At 49.0% G+C, this 23,727-nt stretch overlaps 1 protein-coding gene across 2 annotated transcripts in view; it reads left to right on the top strand.

Moving 5' to 3' along the window:
* The first annotated feature begins 10,626 nt into the window (after nucleotides 1-10,626).
* GHR (growth hormone receptor) overlaps nucleotides 10,627-23,727 on the top strand; it is a 217,114-nt gene continuing 204,013 nt past the window's right edge. The window contains exon 1 of one of the 2 annotated variants that reach the window (XM_053657235.1): nucleotides 10,627-11,130. In XM_053657235.1, coding sequence (XP_053513210.1) covers nucleotides 11,091-11,130 — 40 coding nt within the window. In that variant the 5' untranslated portion in view covers nucleotides 10,627-11,090. The remainder of the gene's footprint in view (nucleotides 11,131-23,727) is intronic. The other variant, XM_053657236.1, reaches the window with a different exon arrangement.

Genomic DNA, 23,727 nt, shown 5'->3' with positions numbered 1-23,727 from the left:
GATTTGCATTGTCATTTAGAGTTTATAGCTATTCATTTATTTTAAATCCCAGTGTCTTGGTTTTGAGATTCGTTCATGGCTTTCACCTTAAACATATTCTCCAAAAGGGGCACAAGGGCAGGCATTCATCATGGCTGTAGACAGCAGTTTTCTTTTTTCTTTTTGCCATATTGTAGTGGCCTGCCCAGGAGGGGAGCTAGCCACTAAATCAATCGGATAAATGTAATGGCTAATAGCCTGCCCAGGAGGGGGCTCGCAGCTGAGTCAACAGGATCAGGGAGAGCAAGTAACTAAGTAACTGAGGAGTAAGAACAAAGAATTTAGTATTAACTCCTATCAGCAGTTCTGCTTTCTTGCACTTTCTTCCTTTCGAGCAGACCGCCCCTCACCCTATATAGACGATTGTTCCCCACTGATTGGGGCCCAGAATTTGGAGATTGACTCCTCTGGGTTCACACATGTACAATAAAGTTCTACTCCATACACCCAAAAGCGGCTGAGTTGTTTTCTATAACAACGTATGCTCTATTTTAAGGTAGTTGGGAGGAATAGAAACTTAAGAGCGTTTAAAAAGACATGGGCACTTGATCCGTATCTGCAGAGGTTTGCGCCCTACATTGCATATAGTTTTTTTCAGACTATGTTTTGGTAGGAGTTCGTCCAGATTAGCTATAGAGCAAAGGGATGTTAGAGAAGGAAGGAGCCCTGGGCAGGGTCTAGGACTCGAGGCCAAGCCAACCTACTTTCTTAATTCTCCTGGAGAACGGAAGAGCCTTGCCCGATGCTGCACTACCGTGTGTGGCTCGGCCCCTGTCTTGGGTGGTGTAGGACGTTCGGGGAGGCTGTACCATATGCATGTAAGAGTACGAACTTGGAGTCAGACCAATCCACATGAAAATCCCTGCTGAACTGACAGCTGGCCATGTAACCTTGAGCAAGTTCCTCAATGTCTCTAAAATGCTGCAGAATCCTGTGTCTTAAATTAGAGCTACACTGGGTTATAATGTGAATTATGCAAGATAATGTAACAGGTCATTGCACGTAGGAAATAATAAAATAACAAAATGTATAAATCCACTAACTAACATTTCCCATAGTGTTGTGAAGACAGTGAAAATACTCTGCTCCAAGTAGCTTAACATTAAATTCGAATGCAGATTGGAATGGGGTTGTGTCAACAAATACTTCAAGCTTTTTAAATTAATTTGTGAATCTCATTCATTGCATGGGGTATAACATTGAACCCCCGCTTGCATACCCAAAGTCCCCGTATGAAACCAACCCTTTCTGACTGAGGTCTGTGTGCCTGAAAACGTGGGTGATCTCATTCACCTATCTGTAGGGCAAATGAACAAATTGCAGACACACACAGACGTGACTGAGACATCAAAGGAAACTGGCTCTCTTAATTTATCCTTTTTTTATTAATTAAACCTGAATCTGCTCATATTAAAATCAGATTTTGACATCCTCATCGAAAAGGTTATCATTCAAACGGAAACAAATGGAACAAAAATCCTAAATCATACTCTGTTTCTTTAGAAGTTGATGGATTCAGTTGAGTTCTGCACATAAGAACTCTGAACCTAAACATCAGACATGTTTTTGCAAACTATAGCCAATAAGATGCCAATCAACGGTTATGGCCAACTGGCATTGGAGTAACTCTTTTCAGCTCATAGGCTAATTGTATTGGCTTGGAAAGAAAGCCAAGTCCCTAAAGATTTGCTGTTCATACTATTCCAAAGAGCGTTGGAAGGAGTTATCGGAGGAAACATGTGTGAAAGGTGTAGGGAAGAGAGAGAAGAACAGGCAGGTCTAGCCCCAGTGTGGTCACCCTCCTGCAGGAGGGTGACCACACAGGAAGAGCCTCAGACGGCAATGCAGAGTCCCTTCATCAGGTGGGTGGGGAGCCCCTGAGCACAGGTTGCCCTTTAGAGGAGTCTGGGGTCAAGCAGACACCGACCAGCTCTGGGAGCCAGTCGCTGGATGGGAGAAGCAAGTGTGGCCTTGGTGTGAACATTCTGGAGGATTCAAATGTGTAGGCAGGGAAGTTGTCTGCCCACCCCAGCTCTTACCCGAGTTCTCTGCAAGGGAAGCTGAGCTATGTGTCTTCCTGGCCGCCACAGCTGTCTTCTTACAGGAATGCCCACTGGTGTTCTCTAACTGGATGCCTAAGAAGGACAAGAGAGTGAGTTAAGAATGGTGGAAACAAGAATCACATGCCATTTACTGTATATAGTGTGGTGTGCAATGAGATAGAGGCAGTGGGTGTACGTAGGAATTGGTAAAACCTTTGGCCTAGCATAGCTTCACTAACTGCTTTTGTGGTGGTAGTTCAGACTTCCTCCTTTGCTGTTTTATGGCCAAGATTTCTTTCCTCCTCTTCATCTGAGTTTCATGCAGTGCCAGATTGAAATGGCTTTTCCATCACATAATTGAGAACATTCGTAAATAATACTGCAAAATGTATCGGTATAAAATTCTCATCATGATTCTGCACATTATGTCATAAGTTGATGCCTCTTCTTTATTTCACAAAACTTACAGAGGCTCTCCTTCCTCTTCGACGATCACTGTGATGGGAAGTGATGACTTCTCACGCAGGCCCTCAGAGCCCACTCTTTCCGAGCTCTCCTGGGGTTCCAAACAGAGCAGGTGGGTTTTAAGTGCCTGGCTTCGGGAGGAAAAGTAGCCTCAGGGATTGAGTCTGAGAAGAGTCAAACAACAGACTGTTACACTTTGCTTCTGTGTAACACGCCGGAGCCCTCACTGCAACAGCCCAGAGGTGTCCCTCTCAATTTTATAGCCGAGTGGAAACTCTACAGCGATGTCCCCCAGACTTTTTGACCAGCCGGCCTCCCGTGTAGCATACACAGAATTTATATTTATAAAAGAATCATCTCAAGTTTACGGTCAAGATGGTGGCATAGGTTCACCTCCTTCCACAACCATATCAAAGTTACAACTGAGTTACAGAACAACCATCCCTCAGAACCATCAGAAATCGAGTTGGATGGCAGTCTGACAGCCGCACAATTAAAAAGAAACAACATCCACCCAGACTGGTAGGGGAGGCGAAGACGTGGAACGGGCTGGCGCCACGTGCACGTGTGGTAGATACAAACTTGGGATAAAAACCTCAGGAATGAGAAGTGCCAGCCCCACATCAGGCCCAGGAGCCCAGGGCTCCGGCACCAGGAACATAAGTCCCCATAAGTTCCGGCTGCAAAAACCAGCAGGGACTGAGTCGGTGGGAGAAACTTTGGGAGTCCCGAGCAGCTCCTCTGAAAGAACCCACACAGGAACTTACTCAGACTCACTCCCTCTGAGCTCCAGCACTGGGGCAGCAGCTTGAAAGGCACCAGTGGCATATGGGGAGGAACTGAAGTGTCTGGCATCAAGGTGAAAGCTGGGGGACAGCTTTCTCCCAGACAGAAAGGCAGGCAGAGCCATTGGCCCTTTTCTGAACACTCGCCCCACAGAGCCACAACCGGGGCAGGTGGGTGCCAAATCAGACACTCCGTCAACCTGGCTAAGACTGTTTACCCTGCCCTGGAGATCCCCTGAGGCTCTGTCCCACCCAACTTGCATCCGTTAACAGTGGCTTTTCCATGTGAATGGCTGGTCTTGACTTGGGCTTCACAACTTCCTAAATCCTTTCAAACAAGCAACAGCTGGCCTCAGTGAGCCACCAGCCCTCATACTTCTTGCTAAGTGGCCCGAGGCACTGCACTAGCAGCAGCCAGCCTAGATTCACAGCTTGGCTTCCCCTGCGAATCCCCAACCCCAGAACAATAGCAGACGTCTCAGACTGCTTTGCAGCTCAGGCAGGGTGCGCTGGGCAAAACACAGGTGGGGACTGACCTTGACCTGCACCACCCAGGAAACCGCAGGGCCTGCTCACCCAGTGGGCAGCTACAGACCAAGTCAGAGCACCACCACCCTGCCTCTGCACAGCTGATCCTCCACAGAGGGTGGGGGTTGGTGGTCAGGGGTCGCAGTCCATCCCTGCAGCTGACCTACCTGGGAAAATCCCTCCCGTTGATCTACCGACAGCATCCGAGGCTCAGCTACAAGAGGAGGGTGTACTCAGCCCACATGAAGGGAGCACCTGGAGTACCCAGCCTGGGTGATAGGGGATGTTGTGCCACTGAACCCCACAGGCCCTACTGCATTAGGCTACGCTACCCAGGCAGGAAGTCATAGCAGCTCTACCTGGTACATAGACACAAACGCAGGGAAACTGCCAAATGAGGAGACAAAGAAACATGGTCCAAATGAAAGAACAGGTCATAACTCCAAAAAGGAATTGAACAAAATGGAGGTACGCAATCTGTCAGATGCAGAGTTCAAGCCACTGGTTATGAGGATGCCCAAGAGACTCACTGAGGACCTCAAAGCATAAAAAAGATCCAGTCCGAAAGGAGACACACTAACTGAAGTAAAGAACAATTTGTAAAAATGCAGCAGAGTTTTCCCATCTCTCCCCCTGCCCCACTCAGAGGCTGTGGTCTGGTTGTTTAAAGCCACAGGATGGACAAGAGGGGCGTTGTGACCACCAAGAGCAGCCGTGGAGCAGGCCGAGGAATGGACTCAGCCCCAAACGGCTCTGGCTGCCATCCAACCCCTGTGGCGACACGATTGTCCGACTCGGAGCAGTTGCTCTGCTCCTCCAAGCCAGCTTCCTCGCTGATGAAGAGCAGACAAAGCATCTTCTTCGCAGGCCTTCTGCGAAGGAAAGTTGACATCATTTCTATGCACGTGCTTGAAACGCTGTGTCATGGTGTTCGGCAAACAGACAATAAAGGATGGAGCAAAATTAATTTTGACCAACTGTCTGATTTGCCGTTTGTCTACAATAGCCTACTTAGTTCTCGGATTCATTTATATAAGACATGAAATGCTGTAGGAGGATGTCCCAACCCTATACCTGGTTTAGCAAGGGTCTCGGGGGGGCCCTTTCTCTCCTCAGTACAGTCCTTGCTCTTGCCTATGGTTTGCCAGCCAGGAACTTCCCATGGTTCAGGCCCTTCCCTGGCTTCCCAGGGGGCACTGGGTGTTCCTTCCCTGTGCAAAGTGTTCTGTGTTCTTCCTCTTGGGCTTTCCTGATGCCTTCAGAGAAGTCTGCTTAGCAAACTAGATTGACAGTTTATTTAGCCATTGAAAATGTTCTGTGTGCCTAATTTCTATAAAGGAAAAATGCTATAAAATTTTTTCATCCTTGCTCAGATTCATTTCTCCTGTGTGTATCTTTTTTTTTTTGCTTTTATATTTCCACCTCTTTAAAACAATAAAAAGAATAAAGGCATAGAACAAAATGATTTGTAAAAACAAAAAGCAGGGAAGGATGGAACGAATGTGAAAGGCAAGACCTTTCTGGAAAGAAGTGCTTGATCGCGGTGAGTTCGGTGAATTCACGTCCTTGGAGCGTGAGCTGAGGGACGGACAGAAGTGGGGTTCCCACGTGTCTATCAGCTTCCTCGTTCAGAGCAGCTCCTTAGCAGCTCATCCTCCCCTATCTTAGGGCGACTGTGATGGGATCGAACCCGACACCGGGAACGGAAATGCAGGAGGATGTCGAGAGCAGCAGTGGAAGGACCCACGCGTGTCTGGCCCGGAGAAGAGGGAGTGCGCTGAGACATGTGAAGGAGAATGTCTCATGAAAAAGAAATCAAAATGTCCGATTTGCTCCCAGTGTGCTGCACAGCTAGAACCGGGTATAAATAATAGAACGGCAGACTCGGCCGAAGTACTTTTACCAAAGAGAGCAGACACGAATCGGAGCCCGTGTCCCAGTGGGGGCGGGAGGGAGTGGGTTACTCATCAGTATTGCCATCCAGGCAGAAGCTGGATGACTGTCCAGCTTCTAGATTTTAAAAAACAAGCTTTGGCATTTGGTCAGAGGACAGAGAAAATCATCTCCAATTTTTTTCCATTTTTAAAAATCTTTACACTGCAATGATTTAAGGGGAACCCTCATTCCTAAGCGCCTGTTCAGACATGTCTTACTCCGCTCCCTTCCACTGGTGGCATTTCCCAGGCCCTGAGCTGGCCCGCGGGTGGCTCTGAATCCACCAAAGCGAGTCGAGGCCATCAAATTCCTTTTAGCTTTTATGAGCTCTGCATTGAAACACCTGTTTTTAAAATTCATAAAATAAAATAGATGGTGATTGGAAGCTTCAATTCTGGCTTGGGAACCTCCTCATCAGTCTTGGCTAAGAATTTCCAGACCACGAAATGGCTTTTTCCTTGTTGCCCTTCCATAGAGGAAAGAAAAGGTAATTACCCCCTAAGTTGTCTTCCCCCTTCCTAGTTCCCTGGCCGTCCTCTCCACCGGGGCTGTGGTGGCCCAGGGCTGGGGACTGGGGACTGGGGACTGGGGCAGGAGGCGACCCAGCTGAGGGAGCCCCTGCACTGTGTCCACAGCCGCCCTCTCCTGGACCACAGCACGCTGAGGGGTCCTGGCAAGGTGGGGTCCCGCGTTCTCACACCCACAAACTGTGCTCCTGAGCCCTTATCCTACTATCATTTTCCTTAATCAGCCCTTCAGGGATTTGCTTATTGTTTATTATTCACTGTCTCTCCCAATTAGAATGCAAGCCCCAGGAGGGCAGGGTTTTGGTGTGTGTGGTGTGTGTTTTCTGTTGCATCTGAAGTTCCCAGCGCCGATCTGCCATGGCCTGGGCTCTCCGGTATTTGTTGAATGAAAGAATCTGGTGGGTGGGAATTCAGTGTTCATTTGAAAAAAAATCCTTTAAGGTAAGGGTGTTTCATTTTTAGAATTTGCCAATAAATATAGTGTTGGTCTGGTTCTGCGGAAAAACAGGACCGATAGGATAAATAGATAGATGGATAACATTTGTTTAAGGAATTGGCTAATCCATATGTGGAGGTTGGTAAGTCCAAAATCTGCAGGGTAGGCTGGCAGGCTGGTGACCTGGGGAAGAACTGATGCTGCAGTTCAAGTCCAAAGGCACTCTGCTGGCAGAGTTCTCTCTTCAGAAGACCAGTCCATTTCTATTAAGGCCTGCAACTGATTGGATGAGGCCCACCCACGTTATGGAGGATAATCTGCCTTGTTCAGAGTTCTCTGATTTAATTATTAATCCCATCTTTAAAATATCTTTAAAGAAATATCTAGAATTATAGTCAAACAAATATCTGAATCAGTCTAGCCATGTGTTTTACAGGGGAAACGATCAGACAGCAAGCCATCACCCTATAGATCAAGCAACGGAGTCATCGTGAGGGAGATGACTGACTTACAGAAGTCACAGGTGACTCACCCAGTGTCCCAAGGTTCCTGACTGCCAGTCCCCCATGTTCAACTACAAATGCTGCAAAAGGAAGCAGCCCCAAAATGCTGTTTCAGGTGGTCATTTGGGTTTTTTTTTCTGTGTTTTTTTTTTTGAGAAAAAGCTTTGTCACCTCAACCAAAACTCACCCCAGTTAACAGTAAGCTTAAGGAATTTATACTGTTTATACTGTGGAATTATATAGTTTGGGGAGATACAATTCCTAGATTTCCTCACTTAAATAGGCATTATCTGAATCACATTATAATTGTCCGTTTTGTCTTTAAAATGCTGTGTGTATTTTATGCCACCTTCTAGCAGAGATGTGCAGCAGAGTGGGAAGGGCGGGCTGTAACGGTGAAAAAGGCCTGTGGAGATGGATCTCTCTGACAAGGCACATCTCAGCAAAGACCCGGGAAGGAAGGGCGGCTGCCTGGGGGAGAGGTCTGAGGCAGGGGACGTGCCAGTGCGGAGGCCCCCAGTGCAGAGGGCACGGCCTGGTCATGAAAGAGTGAGGTGGCGTGTGCTGCGTGCATTCTGTCCCCCAGGCAGAACGTGTGACCCAGTGAGGGGCCAGTCATAGGAGACAAGGTGGGGGATGGAGGTACCGCAGTAGCTCACGGAGGGCCTCGCGGGTCAGTTTGAATTTTACTCTGAAGACTTTTGGACAGAGAAATGTCACAGTGTGACTGAATTTAAAAAAGAATCCCGCTGGTAACCGCCTCTAGACGAGCCCCTGGTTGGCAGTGGTGGCGGCGGGGAGACCAGGGAGCCCGGAGCAGCGATCCGATCGCGGTGGGAGAGTCCGGGGTTCAGACCAGGTGGGGCGGAAGTGAGCAGACTGGGAGGATGGCGAGGGCCGCCGTGGGCAGCTCTGTGCAGAGATTTTTCCGAAGGTGCAATGAATTCCGGAGGTGCAACTTTTCGTTCCGTTTTGTTCAAACACTGAGGGGCACACTCCCATTTGCCCGGCACTAACACGGGCATTTCGGGCACAGACATTAAGGGTTTCATAACGAATGGGAAAAACAAACATATCAATAAACGCTGAAGTATTTAACAAAAGTAGGTCTAAAAGCCTAAAAAATACAAATATAAAAATGATTAATTAATTCTAGCTGCTGGAATGAATGGCCAGGAAGGGTTTCAGAGAGGACGGAACAACTGAGCTGAAATGAAGGTCAAGGACAAAGCAGGATATTCCAGGCTGAGGGGAAGGCGCGTGTGTGTGCAATGTCAGGTTTCAGGAGGCGAAGGGGCTCTGGTATTGCCTCCACTGTAACAGATCGGTCAACTCCGGAGCCGATGCACCCCCATAACCTGGAAAACACAAAGCAACATCTGCCCATAGTCACATATGGAGTCCAGGGACCGTTATTCGTGGGACTTCGAAATGAAGACGGCCCTTCATGCACGTTGTGAGTGTCTTCTGGCTCCAGACTTCTTTATATTAGTGGGTCTTTTCCTATGTCTTCCTGGCATACGGCTTTTCTTCTTCTTCTTTTTTTAAATAGAGCTTTCCTGTTTATTTTTTATTTTATTTATTTTTAGAGAGAGAGGAAAGGAGGGAGAAGGTGAGGGAGAGAAACATCAATGTTTGGTTGCCTCTCATGCACCCCCTACTGGGGACCTGGCCTGCAATCCAGGCATGTGCCCTGACTGGGAATCGAACCAGCAACCCTTTGTTTCATAAGCCTGCACTCAATCCACTGAGCCACACCAGCCAGGGCTGCATGTGACCTTTCTACCAAGGTCGGAGCGGTAGCCAGAGCACTGTGCTTTCCTGTCCCACACAATGCAGGCTACCGCTGAACTCAGAGAAAAGAGGAATTTTAGGTAAAGCCCTGAAATCATCTCAGGGTGTAAACAAAAGAAAGAAAGGGTTCCTCCTAGATGAGATGGAGAGCCTCTGAGCTGCAGGGGTGGGGGCGGAGGGCGGGCAGGGAACTGGTAAGAAGAGGGGATAGAGAGGGAACTCCGCAGTGCCAGCGTCTGGGGAGCCAACTTGGAAGGTCACCTCAGCAGCAGCAGAGTCAGCAGGTGGGGACTGCCGCCTCCACTCCTGCCCTTTCACCAGCTTGGCCTGGGCTGACCACCCTTCAGTCCTGCCTGCCTGCGCCCTGACCTTTCTTCAGGTGGGCGACTCCTCTTCTAAAAAAACTCCAGACCCTGGTAAGACTGCTACTGCTCTGGCAAAGCAGCGATCTCCAGCCCTGGAGGGGTTCGGGGAGGCTCTAGGGAAAGAAAGTTTTACTGTCCTCTGGCGAGACAGAACAGGACCATCTCAAAATCACCCTCCCCCTGCCATCTTCCTGCAAGGGGCAGTGATGGAGCACACCCCTTCCAGAATCTTTCCTCCTTGCATTCTGCCAAGGACCCTTGGTAACAGAATTTTCCACTGATCGGATTCCTTTAAAGACAGGCATGTCTTCTGTGACATCTGCCACTCCAATGTCCTTGGTCCTGTGTGCCTTCCCGAATTTTCCTCCCCACCCCCTGTACTACTCTGTATGCCCAGGGAGGGATCTTTTATTCTAGTGCTAAGAAGCTTGATTTAAATGTAAGTTGTTGTTAGAACATTTTTTTTCTTAGTATAAACTTGGCTTTGTGTCTGGGAGACCTGTAGAAAAATATGTCACTGAGTAAGCCAGTGCTGTTAGAAGCTATTAGACAAACGACGTTACAACAGGCAGCCAGTAACAAAGTAAATAGTAAAAAGATAGCACGGCTGGCTGCTCCTTCAGATCTCAGACGGCCTGGTACTGGACTTTTGTACTTTCTGCGTAGAAGTGGTGACAAGAAGTTTGATGCTTTACAAAATGGCATGCTTAACTTTCTGAAGCACTTTCTCAGCTGGTTCTATCTTCCCTGCCGTGGAATGAGGTGGGCAGGCCTGCCTTTGACGGACGAACTGTGTCCACGACCAAGGCGGTGAAAACGCGTCCCCTAGGTCACAGGCTAGGCCGATCCCCTCGCCGGCCGGCCGGTGTCGGAACTCCCTGCATGCCTCCCGTCCTTGGCAAACTCATCTCCCTGCTCTAAAATAAGGGCCTCCCTACGTTTAGCTAGCTTTTCTCCGCGTGCCAGTGAGCAGGAGTTTGGGAATAGGTTGCAGGTGGTGGGAGGCGATGTTTGGTTGGCTAATCACGCTTTCTGAGCTATCCGGCTGGTTTTTCGGCCCGTTTTTGCGGGTAGCTTACTTTCCTGTAAGCTTTCGTCCCTAAGCCCTTGAGCTCTTTTAGGTCCTGCCTTCTTTTTGGGACCGGCGGTGGGCGGAGAGGAAGGAAGTGTCCTGCAACTACCAATATTTTCCTCTAGGAGGAGCCGCGCAGCCCGGAGGAGAGTGACACGCACCAACTCCAACTCCGCGCCGGGAAACGCTTCCTCGCAGCTCCTCGGCATGCGTGGCCCGGACGGCGCTCGGCGCCCCCGCAGCGAGCCCCGAGCCGGCCGCGCCGCACTCCCGCGTCCCCTCGCTCCCGCAGCCCAGGCCCCGGGGGCGGCGAGCCAGGCCCGGCGTGACCCTTGGTGAACCGCGGCCGCCGTTTCCCACCCCTCCGGTCCCATCCTCCCTTCCCGTTTCACCCCGCCCCCTCCCTCTCCCCGAGCCTGACAGCCCGGGAGCTGCCAAGCTGGGCGCAGCCATGGGAAGAGGAGGCGGTCTAGGGAGCGGCGGCCGTGGCGGCGGAGGCTGCTGCAGCGGCGGCGGCGGCTGCTGAGCCCGGGCGCGGCGGGGACCCCGGGCTGCGGCCACGCGGGCCCCAGGCCCCCGCGCCCTCGGCCGCAGCGCTGATGCGAACCCGCGCTCTCAATCCGGAGGCGAGGCTCGAAGGTACTGGAGCGGGTTCCGGTGTCGGGTTCTGATTTTCCCCCGGTTGTGCCAGGGCGCCTGGGAGTGGACCCTGGGGCGCCAGTGGTTTACGAAAATGGGGGGGTCTGTCTTAGGTATTTAACACAGATCATGTTTTTTCCGGGCGACTTGGGGGTTGGCTGTGCCCCCCTCCTCCTCCAGAAGTTTTCTGCTGGTGGGTTGCTGTAACCGGATCCACGTTGTGGTCGTGTGTGTGTGTGTGTGTGTGTGTGTGTGTGTGTGTGTGTGTGTCTGGTAGGGGCAGCGGGGAGTTGGAGGCGTCAGGAGAACCATCCTACGTTGACTGCTTGCTCCGACTGCTGCCCGCAGTGCCTGGAGGGGCTTCCTCCGAAGATAGTTCTGTTGTAAAAGTTTTGCGAGTGTTTCTGTTTGACATCATCCGCTGGGCTCGGGCAGGAACCCTGAAGCTGCCGCTGCTGAGCCCGGAGAGGTGCAGAGTGGAGCGACCCGAGCAGAGGGGAGGTCGCCGGGCTGTGCGCGTCTACACCGTGCGCTCCTCCCCAAAGCGCACCGGCCCTTGGTGGCGTTGGTGGCGGCAGCAGCACTGACACCGGAGAAGCCGGGGTCAGCAAAGTCGGGGCGACCGGACTGGTCCCCACGAGCTGGGGTGGGTGGAAATCGTGGCGAGCCGAGCTCCCCCACTCGAGGTTATGAAATCAACCAGGCGCCAAGTTTTGACAGAACTGCCCGAGGCATGAGGGCTGCGATAAGTGGGGCAGCTGCGAGTCTAGGGAAAGGACGCCCAGGGTGCCCAGGCAGTGTGACCCACTTGAGGGTGCGTAGGGAAGTCTGTTTGGGGGGCGAGCGCTTTATATACAACCCAGAGAGGAACGCTTGCTGGAGCCAGACTTCGGGTGTTGGTGGCCTGGCGCTGGGTTTGTGTACTGAACGAGAGTGAACGTGTGCGGGTGTGTGCGCCTGGGGAGGCGTGTCAGCTCCTGAGCCAGTAGGTGTGCAGGGGGAAGGAGGGGGCCGGAGAGGTGCCCCGGCCTGTTTGTAAAGCCAGGAGACCTTGGAAGGGACAGGGAAAGGTAATAGGAAGCCTGAGGTCTGGAAAGTTGCAGGAATTCCCGAATAGGATTTACCTAAGTCCCATGGACTTGAAAATGCTAGACCCAGTGCCTTTCAGGGGCAGAGGGCTGGAGGTGATTTCCAGAACTTTCAAGAGACCTGCATAGGCAGATGAAGATTCTAGAAATGTGTGTGTGTGTGTGTGTGTGTGTGTGTGTGTGTGTGTGTGTGTACACAGAATGCTGGAGACCCCAACCCAAGTCAGAGCTGTGGATCTGAATTCCTGGGGTACTGCTGTCCATCATGGACACTGGAAGGTGTCTGCAGTGTTTACTGGGAGAAACCCTGGTGTGTGTGCCCGGGAAGCCACTCACCTTACCTCGCAGATGTTGTGGCTACTCTGTGCCCTGAGCAACTGGTGTTCTAAGCTAGTTTCTAGCTAGGTGACACTGGATGTCCTTTCCCCTGGGGTGCCAAGGGGTAGACCTTGGAGGTACCTAGTATTGAGACATTTCCAGAAATTAAAATGCTGGATAGAAAAAAATCAAATGATTTAGCAGACAGGGTTGTTGGTTCCATCTTTTCTGTGGTTGGGGATTCTGTTTCCTTTCGAGAAAAGCAAAGCTTAGCTGCCCCAAGTTAGATTTCAAGGGGTCTCCTGTTATTTATGGTTCCCCTTCAGATGGACTTGGAGAGCATGCTTTGCATGGAAAGTTGGTGAGTCAACACTCAGCTTTCCCTCTGGAGTAAATATATCATAGTGAAATTACAGTTTGGGTCTCTCAAATGCCACGGAAAGCCAGCACTTAATGGGCCAAAGTGCGAAACGAGAGTATATAAAACGCAGTGACAAAGTGCCGACATGAGTGCATTCTTTTTCCAAACCGAGCATAATTTTGCCTTGCAAATATTTGTCCTAGGCAGAGCTTGGGAGTGCGTTTTTGATTATTGGTTTTTAAACAGCCGGCTCCACATCATAAACCACTTACAGATGGACACCCGACACCTTTTCTGTGCTGTCTCTGGCGCCTGGGCTAACAGATGTTTATGGTGCTTGGTAACCTATGGGACTGTCGTGTTGAGCGTCTTGTCAGCTGAGGACGTGATGTTTAGAGCGCAATGCAATAAATGGAGCTCCAGTTTGCGGCCTGCGTCTGCCAAGTGTGTGAAGTACCCGGTATGGAAACGAATCTTGATATCTGTCCAACTTGGCGAGCCTGCTTGGCTATCTGCTGGTAAGTGTTGTTAATGTAAAGACGAATCTGAGCAAAACGGAGAATACCGCACAGCAGACTGTTGAGCTTAGAAAAAAGGCCTGGGTTATATTTTTTAAATCTGCTCCCCTGAAGCTAAAGCTTCTCTGTCATTCCACTGGTAAATTGCACAATTATGGAGATGTGGTTTGCTTTTAGAGAACAAATTTTTAAAAACATGTCAATAATAAAAATAACTTCTATTTCTTAGTGTGTTCATATGTCGATCCAAACCATCCTTTTTCTTCTTTAAAAAAAAACAAACCTATAATCTCAACACAACTGTACTAGAATAACGATAAAAAATTTTTTTAAAATGAAACAAGAATATACATAAATAAAATAGGGAACAAAATATGTTCCTTAACATATGTTCCTCCTATGTTAAGGAACATAATAAAATCACTTGTCAAAATAAGTGATAAGGGACAAAATTAAGTTAGTGGAAAAAAAAACCCTATAGTCTCTTCCGTAATGATTTAAATAACATGAGTGTTCAATTTGCCTAATCACTTTGTGAATCTTGAATTGATAGGAATTGAAATTTGGAAAGGCAGGAGTCAGCCCCCCACTGATTGTGTAAGTGAGGCAAAACAGGATGCCTTTGTTCAAGGGATTTTTTTCAACCTGGAACAGTGTATTTAATGTAAGTAATGTGCCCGATAAAGTGGCTGACTGGGATGATGGCCAACTTTGGGCTGGTCTGTCAGGAATACGACTTCCACATCAGCACCTCTCCCTGGGAACGGGCCGGCCCACCTTTTCTCTGATGGAATCGGATGGGAATCTTCCTTGCTGGCCAGTCCCTTCTAGGAGAGATTCATTTTTAGAAAGTTCTGACTTGTACTAAACCAACATTTTCTTCCGCCCTTTGGCCTACTGCTCAGCTGCCGAAGCCACACACAATACATCCAATCTCTCTTCCCTTTAGGTACTATAATTGAAAGCAAACATTATGCTCCTTCTTCCTGAGTTCTTTTTGGCCCATTCTTGCAGGCTTTTCTTACCCACGTGCATCCTACCCTTCTCTACCCCTGACCACTGTGCCCTAGATTCTAGTCTCGTCACCCTCACACACACTGTCTGAGGCACAGATGTGAAATCCTGAGTTCTGGACTTGCTACATCTGTTGAGGCAGCTTAAAATTAATGAGATTTTAAGCCATCTCTCTACACTGTTTGCTCATTTTAAACTTATAAACAAGATAACTCATTCGTTTCAGGTCATTAATCACCTGTAGTCAAAACACAACATGATAATAGTTCCCAATTTTTTTTTTGTGCTTGAACTTTCTATAAATCTATGGAAAGTGATACTGTGAAGGTCCATTGACTTCTACGTGTAATAAAAACAGCTACTTAATTTCTCTCTCTCAAGGGCTCCCTACCCCCTAAATATCAGAATGTTCTGAAGACAAGCAAATCGAAGCTGCATATTACAGATGGGTAGAGCCCACCTTACAAGGCATTCCTTTCGTGGACCTCATTGTGCCTGCTTCTGTGAGCATGAGTCCGGGCTGGCAATCGGACATTTCCTGAAGGCCTGTTGTGTCTGAGTCTCAGAGTGCATGCCATCTGGCCCTACGTGGGGGTCAAAGTACATCAGAATGAACCACGTCCTCAGGCAACAGGGATTTACAGTGTGCATACAGTCATACAGGACATGAGTATTCTTCCTCTGGCACCAAATAGCCTGCTAATGGCCCAGGGATGTCCAAAGCAGGCTGCATCACAGCATCAGTACCTAGGAGGCCCTGGCCTCCTCTTGGGTCTCTGGACCTAAGTCTGGCGAAGATTCTGATGCTCCTCATTTCCCAAGTCCCGCCCTTTGTGGAGGAAGAAAGCAAAGAGCTAGTATGTACATGGGGAGTGGATGTGGGTCAAAGGCAAGCACTTTGGGGGCCCACTGGGCCTCAGTCTGAACCTGACCTTTACCACTAAACATGCAAATTAGCTCCCCTGAAACTCACTTCTTCCTCCGTGAGAATTGTAATTGTCCTGCAGGGCGGAGTACAAACAACCTGTGTAGCATGTACAGCCTACTGCGTATTAGGACCTACCCGGTGCCACTGATTTCTCTTTTATGTAGCTGTCTGGGGCTTCCCAAATAAATTACAAGTCTCCGTTACTACCAGCTGAGAATCTGCCACAGCTGAGATCTTCTGTCTTCCTGCTAGAAATGTTGATGAAAATGTTGTGGGTGTTTTTTGTTCCAGCAAGTCTGGGTATGAAAGAAATGGCTGTTTTTCTTGGCAAAGAGAAAAAAAACAACCTGTGATATACATTGACTTCTGGGCCTGGCAGAAGCCTCCACTCTGTGCACAGACCTTCAGTCAGCACAAGGAGCCAGGGACACTCCTGGGCTCGCGGTGGGAACCGTGCCGGGAGCTGCCTTGCTCATCCCCTGCGGTCTCCATCCACATTGCATTCGCTCCTTGGCTTTATTCTGTTCTCATAAAGAGGCAGGAAATCATCAGTGGTGAAGTGCATTTTTTAAGCCTCACCTGAGGATATGTTTATTGATTTGAGAAAGAGACAGAAAGACAGGCAGACAGACAGAGAAGAGTCGGTCGCCTCCCCCATGTGCCCTGACAGGGAATTGAATCCGAAACCTTTTGGTGCACGAGACGGTGCTCCAACCAACGGAACCACCCAGCCGGGGCAATAAAGTGCATTTTTAAGTTCAAAATTTTATTTCATGACTCCCTGCTTCCTATCCACCCCCAGCCCCCAAATTACAGCAGGCCCACGGATGGGCTCTGGCCCATGCAGTTTCCAAACCAGAGTTCTGTGAAATGAGGAGCCCCCGTGTGGCACAATCTTCTCCTGGCTCCTTGGCATCGCTCGACCTCCCTGAGAACACCTGTTTCATCCATGTTTCGTCCCACAGTCTACTTTCTGCATATTGCCTTCCTTCCTATGCACTGGGTTGCTCAAGAACAGGAAATAAATATTGTTCATTTGTATGTGTTTCTACCCCATTGAATGCCGTAAACTCCGCAAGTATGGTTGAAGAGTTAAGAGTGTCGGTTGAATTAATGTGGAATGTTAAATAAGTGCATGTCACTTATTTAACACTACACACCAAGTTTGAATACAAGCATCAGGGTTTTCTTGTAACCAGTTAAGTCAAACAGGCAAAAATGTAATGACAATGATGCTTCCAGCCACCGTTCAGCAACAATTTTGGCTCATTGGGGTCTGGAGCAAAAGGTTTTCTGGAGCCGTTTTCTTCCGTCCTTGTTGCTTTTGCTCGGAGCTGAAGAAGACTGTGATGGACACCAGACTCCTGGGAGAGGCCGGCAGCGTGGCTCACTGCTTCGTCTTGGCTGCGTTCCCCAGCTCTTCCGTCCACCTTCTCAAGCAGGCAGGTGACGCCATAGATCAGGTACCAACTTCACTCGGTAGCGATTAGTAACACGGTGGTCATTTTGTCAGAGATAGCTGAGCTCTGTGTTTTAATTAGCACCTATACTTACCTTCCAACATCAGTAAGTAATTTCTGCTACAGAGTCCTTCAAACTTCTAGATGTGTTCACAGCTTGTATGAGGGCTTGCTTCTTGTGTCGTTGACCAGGCTCTCTCTGTTTTCTTTGGAATGATAGCATTACAATCCCAAAGAACTGTACTCCTTTGCTTGTGAATGGGTATAAACAGGAACAAGTCTGTCTCTCGTTGGTGGAGCTTCCCCGTGGAAAGTGTGTCCTGGGCCAGATGCTCACTTGCCGGAGTCAGGTGCATCCTGCCTGGTCAGGTCCTCATTTGGCATTAGAACAACAGAAGAGTTTGCAGAACTGAACAGGTGCCTTCTGCATTATCTGTGGTGGGCCACCTGCTATGCTAGGCATTTGCTGTGGTAAGTCTTGATTGTTGTTTATAAAATGAAACATTTAAAGTAGTATATAACTTAGAAACTTAAGAGAGGCACCCCTCTCTGTTCCTTTAGTACATATTAGACATATGATAACATCCTAAGTCCAGAGGAAAACTTACTTAAAATGTACTTTATCCTAAGAAGCATCATATCCATCATTCTTGTAATCTTTGAGTTGTCGTATCAAAACAAGTAGAGGATAACTATTACAAAAGAGTCACACAGCCATTGGCCCTACTTGAGTTTGATGAGGGCTGGAGAGAGACTCAGTCGGCCTTCTGGTTCTGATTGCCACTGGTCAGGAACGCAGCCTCCGTCCTCGGTCAGTACCGTGGCCTGTGATCCTAATTCACCGTATGAACTGCTTCTCTAGAAGCCTTCAGGCTGTGTTACTGTCATCCCAGAAAACCTCAGTCAGACAGAGCAGAGAGCAGAACAGCGTGGCAAAGCCTATGTGAGCCATCAACTCTGTAAAGAGGTGTGAAGACAGGACCTCTGCAGAGGGGACAGAGAAGGATACCGGGACCCCGGGCACGATGGTGATGAGTGAAGCACTGACCCCATTTGGATACCCAGCAAGTCAGAAAGGGAAAGAGAGAGGAGCAAGGACGGGGCAGGGTGATTTCTCCGTGTGAGCAGTCCGTGGGGCGTCTCGTTTCCCTCAGAGAAGTGGGTGAAACGGTGCCGTCCTGTCGTAGAAGAGATGCTCAGTTAATGTTTTATTGGTGACCCTAATGTGGAATGAAACACAGAGAGACACTGAAGTGCTGGCAAGAAGTGTGTGCACGGCGAGGGCAGAGAGAGGTGGGTGTGATCAAGTGACAGCTGGGGTCGAAGCTCAGAAGTTCAAACTCGGTATTACTCTCCTTAGACCAATGACAGTGCCCAAACGTGACAGCCATCTTCCCAAGGTGGATCCTCTTTGGGGCCTTGGAACCTTCTAGAAGTTTTTCATGTTTGAAGCAGGATGGAGACATAGTTCGAATGTTTTGGTTGGACTCAGTGGGACTTGGTATGCCCCTTATCACAGAGTATGAAATTTTAATTTTTTTTGCTTCTATCCTGTAAAGTTTAGTGTTTTTATTTATTCTGGTACATATAGAGTATATAAAAATAATTATGTCATCTGAAAAGTACTTTGAAAATCACTTGGGAAAAGAGAGTAAATAAGATTCTTTTATCAGCTTATAGGATGTAAGTTTGTCCAAGCCAGTGGTATTTTGGGGATCACTGTGAAAAATCAAAGGCAGAACACGTGTTTATTGAGCTACTACTGCATTCCCGGGCATGTGCTGGACACTCTGGGGACAGAAAAGCACTATAAGACATGACCTGCAACTTTGGGGCTGAGCATTCAGGCTGGAAAGGCAACACTTAATAATATACGTGGTGTGATGGGGAAGCAGTTGACAATTGTACGATTCGATGAAATAGTCAGTTCCCGATAATAAATGCTATATTTACTTAGAGAGAAGGGGGTCTGTTTGGGCTGAAGTATTAGGGGACAGGATTTATGGGCATAGTGGATCCTGAGCCAGGGCATAAAATACGGTACATGTTTTTGACAGGTCGACGTTTTGTGTGAAAATGTTGGGAACTAGGCTCCAGGAGGCACGACCGGAGCCCCCTGGGCACCACGTACCAGGCAGCAGGCTGGTGTACCAGGTGGCAAGTTTCTTTTCCACGGGAAGCCCTTCTCATCGCTCACTATGGGGGCTGCATGCAGGGCCTCCCTTGGCCAGGGCTGTTGCATTGGCCTCCCCTGAGCCAAGTCTTTGCTGGGGGGCGAGGACTATTGCAGGGTGTCTCTGCATAGTTCTCTTGTGTGGACATTTGAGAACTTCACTTTTAAAACTTCTGTCTGTACCAGTACTCCAACAGGTCTCCTGAAGGTGCCAGCAGCATGGCTTCCTTTCAAGAGTATAATCTTCAATAGGTACTACAGTGGCAGGATCGGCCTGGAGCTCCCTCTTCCATCCCCACTTCCTGCCACGTGCTAATACTGACCGTGCTGGCCCAGCAGAGCCACGGGCCTCGTAGAATTGGAGGTCATCGGCCAGTGATCCCAGCCAGGCACTGCCTGTCTGCTGGGGCATTTGGAATACGGTTCTTGCAGGACTGGAAAGAGGAACGGGCTCGTAGTGTATATAGAATCAGTGCACTCGGTTTCTGTAAGGCCGGGGGCAGCACCAAACTAGGAAGAATTGTACCTTTTCAGGGGCCAGCGGACCCTGTTGAAAATTGAGCCCTACAGCCTCAGTTTATTCACAGCGAGGCCATGGGAGCCCCTGAGGAAGGACAAGACTTCCCTGGGAGGAAGAGGTGACAGAGAGAGATGGAAAACCTGGTTCCCCTAGCTCTCTTCCTGGGTTTTCTGTCAGGCCATGTTCCCACCATGACAGAGCCTGGAGTGCAGGAGGAGCATGCAGTTTATCTGTGTCACCGTGCTAACTACCTGAGACAGGTGACACCGGACCAGCAGTCCTTTTCCCTGGGAGCGCAGGGTTTGCCTCTGAGCTGGGGCTGGCCAGTGCCCTCGAGGCGTGGAGCACTGTGACAGCCTGAAGGTAGGTTGACCTCCTGGAAAGAGCGTGGAGTGGGCTTTGGAATCCCACAGACCCTGCTTGTCTGGCGGGGCCTGAATCCAGCTCGGACACTCACCATCTTGAGGGTCTCAGCAACTTAATTCAACCCTCTGAGCCTGATCTGCAAAATGAGGGCAGAGACTCTTACCTCACCAGGCTGCTGGGGCTCAAGTGAGTCAGAACCGCGCCTGGCACACATGGGAGATACGGAAGGAGGTGACTCCCTGCCACGCCCTTTTGAGAGGCTCTGAGGGAGGAAACTTAAAACCTTCCCGCCTAGAAGATCCACTTGATACCAGCTGCTACTTTTCCCCTCCTTCTTGTCTAGTAAACCAAAGTTGCAGCTTTAATGAGTCTCCAGTTCTTTCTTTGGTTTGTGTTATCGGGCCCCCAGGTTAGAGTCCGACTGCCTGTGTGCACTGGCCCAAAGAAATACCCGAGCAGGAGTTTGTGGGGTAGAAAGAAAAATAGATTAATACTGAATGGGCCCGCCCAGAGACGGGGAGTGTACATTCTGAAAACAGGACACCCTGAGCCTGTAAGTTACAGATGCCATCGGGCAAAATCACGAGGCACTGGGTTAGCGGTCAGGGTCATGCTGGGAGCCGATGGGTCAGAGGTGAAGTAAGGGCAGTAAATTGTTTCTTCAGGTCTTGATGACAGTTCTGACCTCTGCTCCCACTGTCCTCTGCCGGGTCTCGTCAGAAAATAGCTGGAGAGGTCAAAACAGAACTCAGGTCAAGATGTTATCTTTAGCCTGCAGAGGTCTGGACCTCGTGACCAGCAGTCAGGTGACCAGCTGCCCTGCTGCCTGGCTGGTTGCTGATTTTGTATATAAATATATGGAGGAGGGGGGAGGAAGAGTTAGAGGAAGGGAGGGGTGGAGGGGAGGGTGATTACTAGAGCTAGGATTGAAAGCAAAATTTAGTCAAAGTCATAAGGACGCCCGGTTTCATTTGAACTATCAAAATTTCCTGCTTTCAGAAGAGTGCTGTCCAGAGGTTAGTTTCTCGTGACTTCTCTGTCAGGGTGCCCAGACTCTTGCCATGCCACAAAACTGCAAGGGACGTCAGATGATTATTGGTGACTTAGGACATTCAGGTTAAAAAATCAGCCCTGAAAGCCCTTCCTGGATATATGTGTTTGTAAGAGAGACTGCTGTCTGCCTGTGATGGGAGACCCTCCTTAGACAAGGGGGTACTTTGGGCAGGTGAAGGGGCAACCAGGTGTTGGCCTGTTGCGGTGACAGGGGTCACAGTGAAGGCTTTCTTGGTAATGAGCAGCTGGTGACGATGTTCTGGAGGACCCGAGAACCCAGAGAAGGTCACACCAAAGCTTGCGGGTGTTTGGGTCCCTCTGAGGGTGACCTTCCCCCAAGGACGTCGCACTGTCCCAGGAGGCTGTTTTATTTTCTTCACGGTACTTACCACTGCCTAATATTATCTTGTTTATTCATTTGTTTTCCTGGTTTTTGTCCATCTCCACTGGCAAAAACATCAGCTTCCTGAGAGTAGAGACCTTTTCTATTTTGTTCTCTTTATATCCCATCAAAAATGCTTGGTAGGTTCTGGTTGAATGAGCATGCATGCATGTTCGTAGTTGCTGCGTTTTTGTTAGCATTCTTCCTAACCTTTATTTCCCTTCCACGCATTCAAAAATGCATGGCTTTCAAGTGTGTCCGCTCCCAGTGCATTTATAATTTGGTGAGATTGCTCCGTGGGATGGAGTGTGGGGCTCTTTCCAGGAACTATGGGCAATCTGGGACAGCTGTAGGAAGTCCCCGTCAGTGAGTGGGAACGACAGACTCGGCAGCCACCTCACTCCCTCAGCAAATGCAGTCGGGAGTGATGTCTCGGTTTGGACTTCTCCCAGAAGCGGACCGTGACACCAGGATTCAGGTAGAAGTTGACGGGGGAAAGTGAAATGAGGCGGGGACAGGAGCCAAGAATGGATGCGTGGTGAAGCACGTTACAACCCGGACGGCTGGAGTTTATGATCTTTCTGGAGAGACGTGGGCCCAGGCTAAACATACACCTTAGACTCCTCTCGCCCCAGGCTAGATGAGTTTGAATATTTACCCACCAACTTTCACCAGCCAGCAATTCCTGGGCACTCATGCTGAGCAGGGCAAAGCAGTCTCCAGATGCTGGAGGGAGACTCGGACAACGAGAGGCAGGTGCTGGGGTTAGAATTAGGCGGCGTGAGGCGGCAGGGCTGAGGAGACGTGGTTGGAGAAGGGGCAGGCAGCTGCACTGGGTAATATTAAGATTTTTAAATAGGCTTTTTATTTGGAACTAACTTCATATTTATAGAATAGTTGCAAAGCTGTTGAGTCTCTGTTTATGCCTTGACCAGCTTTCCTTAGTGTTCGCGTCCAGAATCACGGTAGACTTGTGAAAACGAGGTGATCAAGAGTAGTGTAACACTTAACTAAATGCCAGACATTGCTCAGATTTTCGCAGTGTTTCCACAAGTGTCTGTTTTTCTGTTTCAGGAGTCAGTTCACAAGATCACATTGCCTTTTTTTTACGGTTTTCAACAAAGCTGTGCAGACACTTGTGCCCTCCCCTGTGTTCAACTAACTAGTCTTTGTTGCCGGATAGTCAGCTCCATGAAAATACAGTCATGTTGACGCCCAGCATCATGTTGGACACAGGGTATGTTCGCAAAGCAAAACACATCTGTGAAAGTGACAGTAAGAACAAAACCCTATTCGGTAGGCCTACGGGTCGCTGAGCCTCCGTCAGTTCGCTGACACAGACTCGTAACGGTGTGATGACTTAAAAGGACTTTGATTTTGAACATGGGTCCTAAATATCCAACAAGCAGCAGGACCCCCTAAATCAGACACAACCCGGCCCCTTCAGTGTGCCTAGCATTGCTTGTGCATGTCACATTTAGTCCTGCTGTGAGTCCCATGGCCTTGAGGACCCCAGACAGAAGAATGAGCCGGGGACATTAAGTCACTTGCCCAGGATTCGCAGGTGAGAATGGACACAGCAGAGGTTACAACTTGTTTTCAGACTGTGGAGCTTACACTCCTAAGACTATAGCCAATTACTCCCACTCTCCTCCACTTGCCCAGTGCCCATTTGTGGTGCCATGGGCTAGACACACCGTCATTGTCAGTCTGTATTGTCAGACGGCAGCGGATGCAGACATCTGGTGGATTTCACAGTGATCTGGGTGAAGTGTTACCCTCAAATCTGTGGGTTGTTTGCAAAGTTTACCTAACTTCAGTAAACCTTCTGTCTTGATATCCACAATCATTGACCACAAAGCTCTTCAGAAAGTCACCCTTGTGCCAATAATCAAGTTTTGATACAAGGCTAATAATGGTCTTAGAAGCCCGACTGTTATCTCTACAGAGCAGGACACTGCTGTTGTATAATAATTCATACGTTTTGTTATTCTATAATGTGTTTGAGTTTGGGTAATTAACCCCATTGCTCAGTTTTTCCATAGTTACCATTTTTTGTGTGTTTTTTAATGTTACATGAGGGATATGGAATATTTAATGAAATCTTTGACTACTCTTTATGCTTGCAATAGCCCAAAGGAGAATTACCCTTGGTTGCCTGGGCACCCGGAGAATGAAATGCAGACTGAGAAATTCTTACAAGTCACGTGAGCTCCGACTCTGGGACAGCAAATAACACAGCCATCCAGGCTAAGCACTGCTGAGATGCCTCCGACCTCTCATTCCGAACCGGGAAAAGAACAGGCTTTCAGGGGCTTTGTTTATTTTTGCTCTGATTACAAGTTGTTGGAAGCCTTGAGTTGGGTATCTAACAATGCCATCCATGTGAAACACGGATTATTGGCTCACAGTGGGA

The sequence above is a fragment of the Artibeus jamaicensis genome, unplaced genomic scaffold (genome assembly GCF_021234435.1).
Source record: "Artibeus jamaicensis isolate MK-2021 breed Jamaican fruit bat unplaced genomic scaffold, CSHL_Jam_final scaffold_369, whole genome shotgun sequence".
Lineage (NCBI taxonomy): Eukaryota > Metazoa > Chordata > Mammalia > Chiroptera > Phyllostomidae > Artibeus > Artibeus jamaicensis.
Note: the sequence above shows the minus strand (reverse complement) of the source record. Positions and strands in the feature narration are given on the sequence as shown.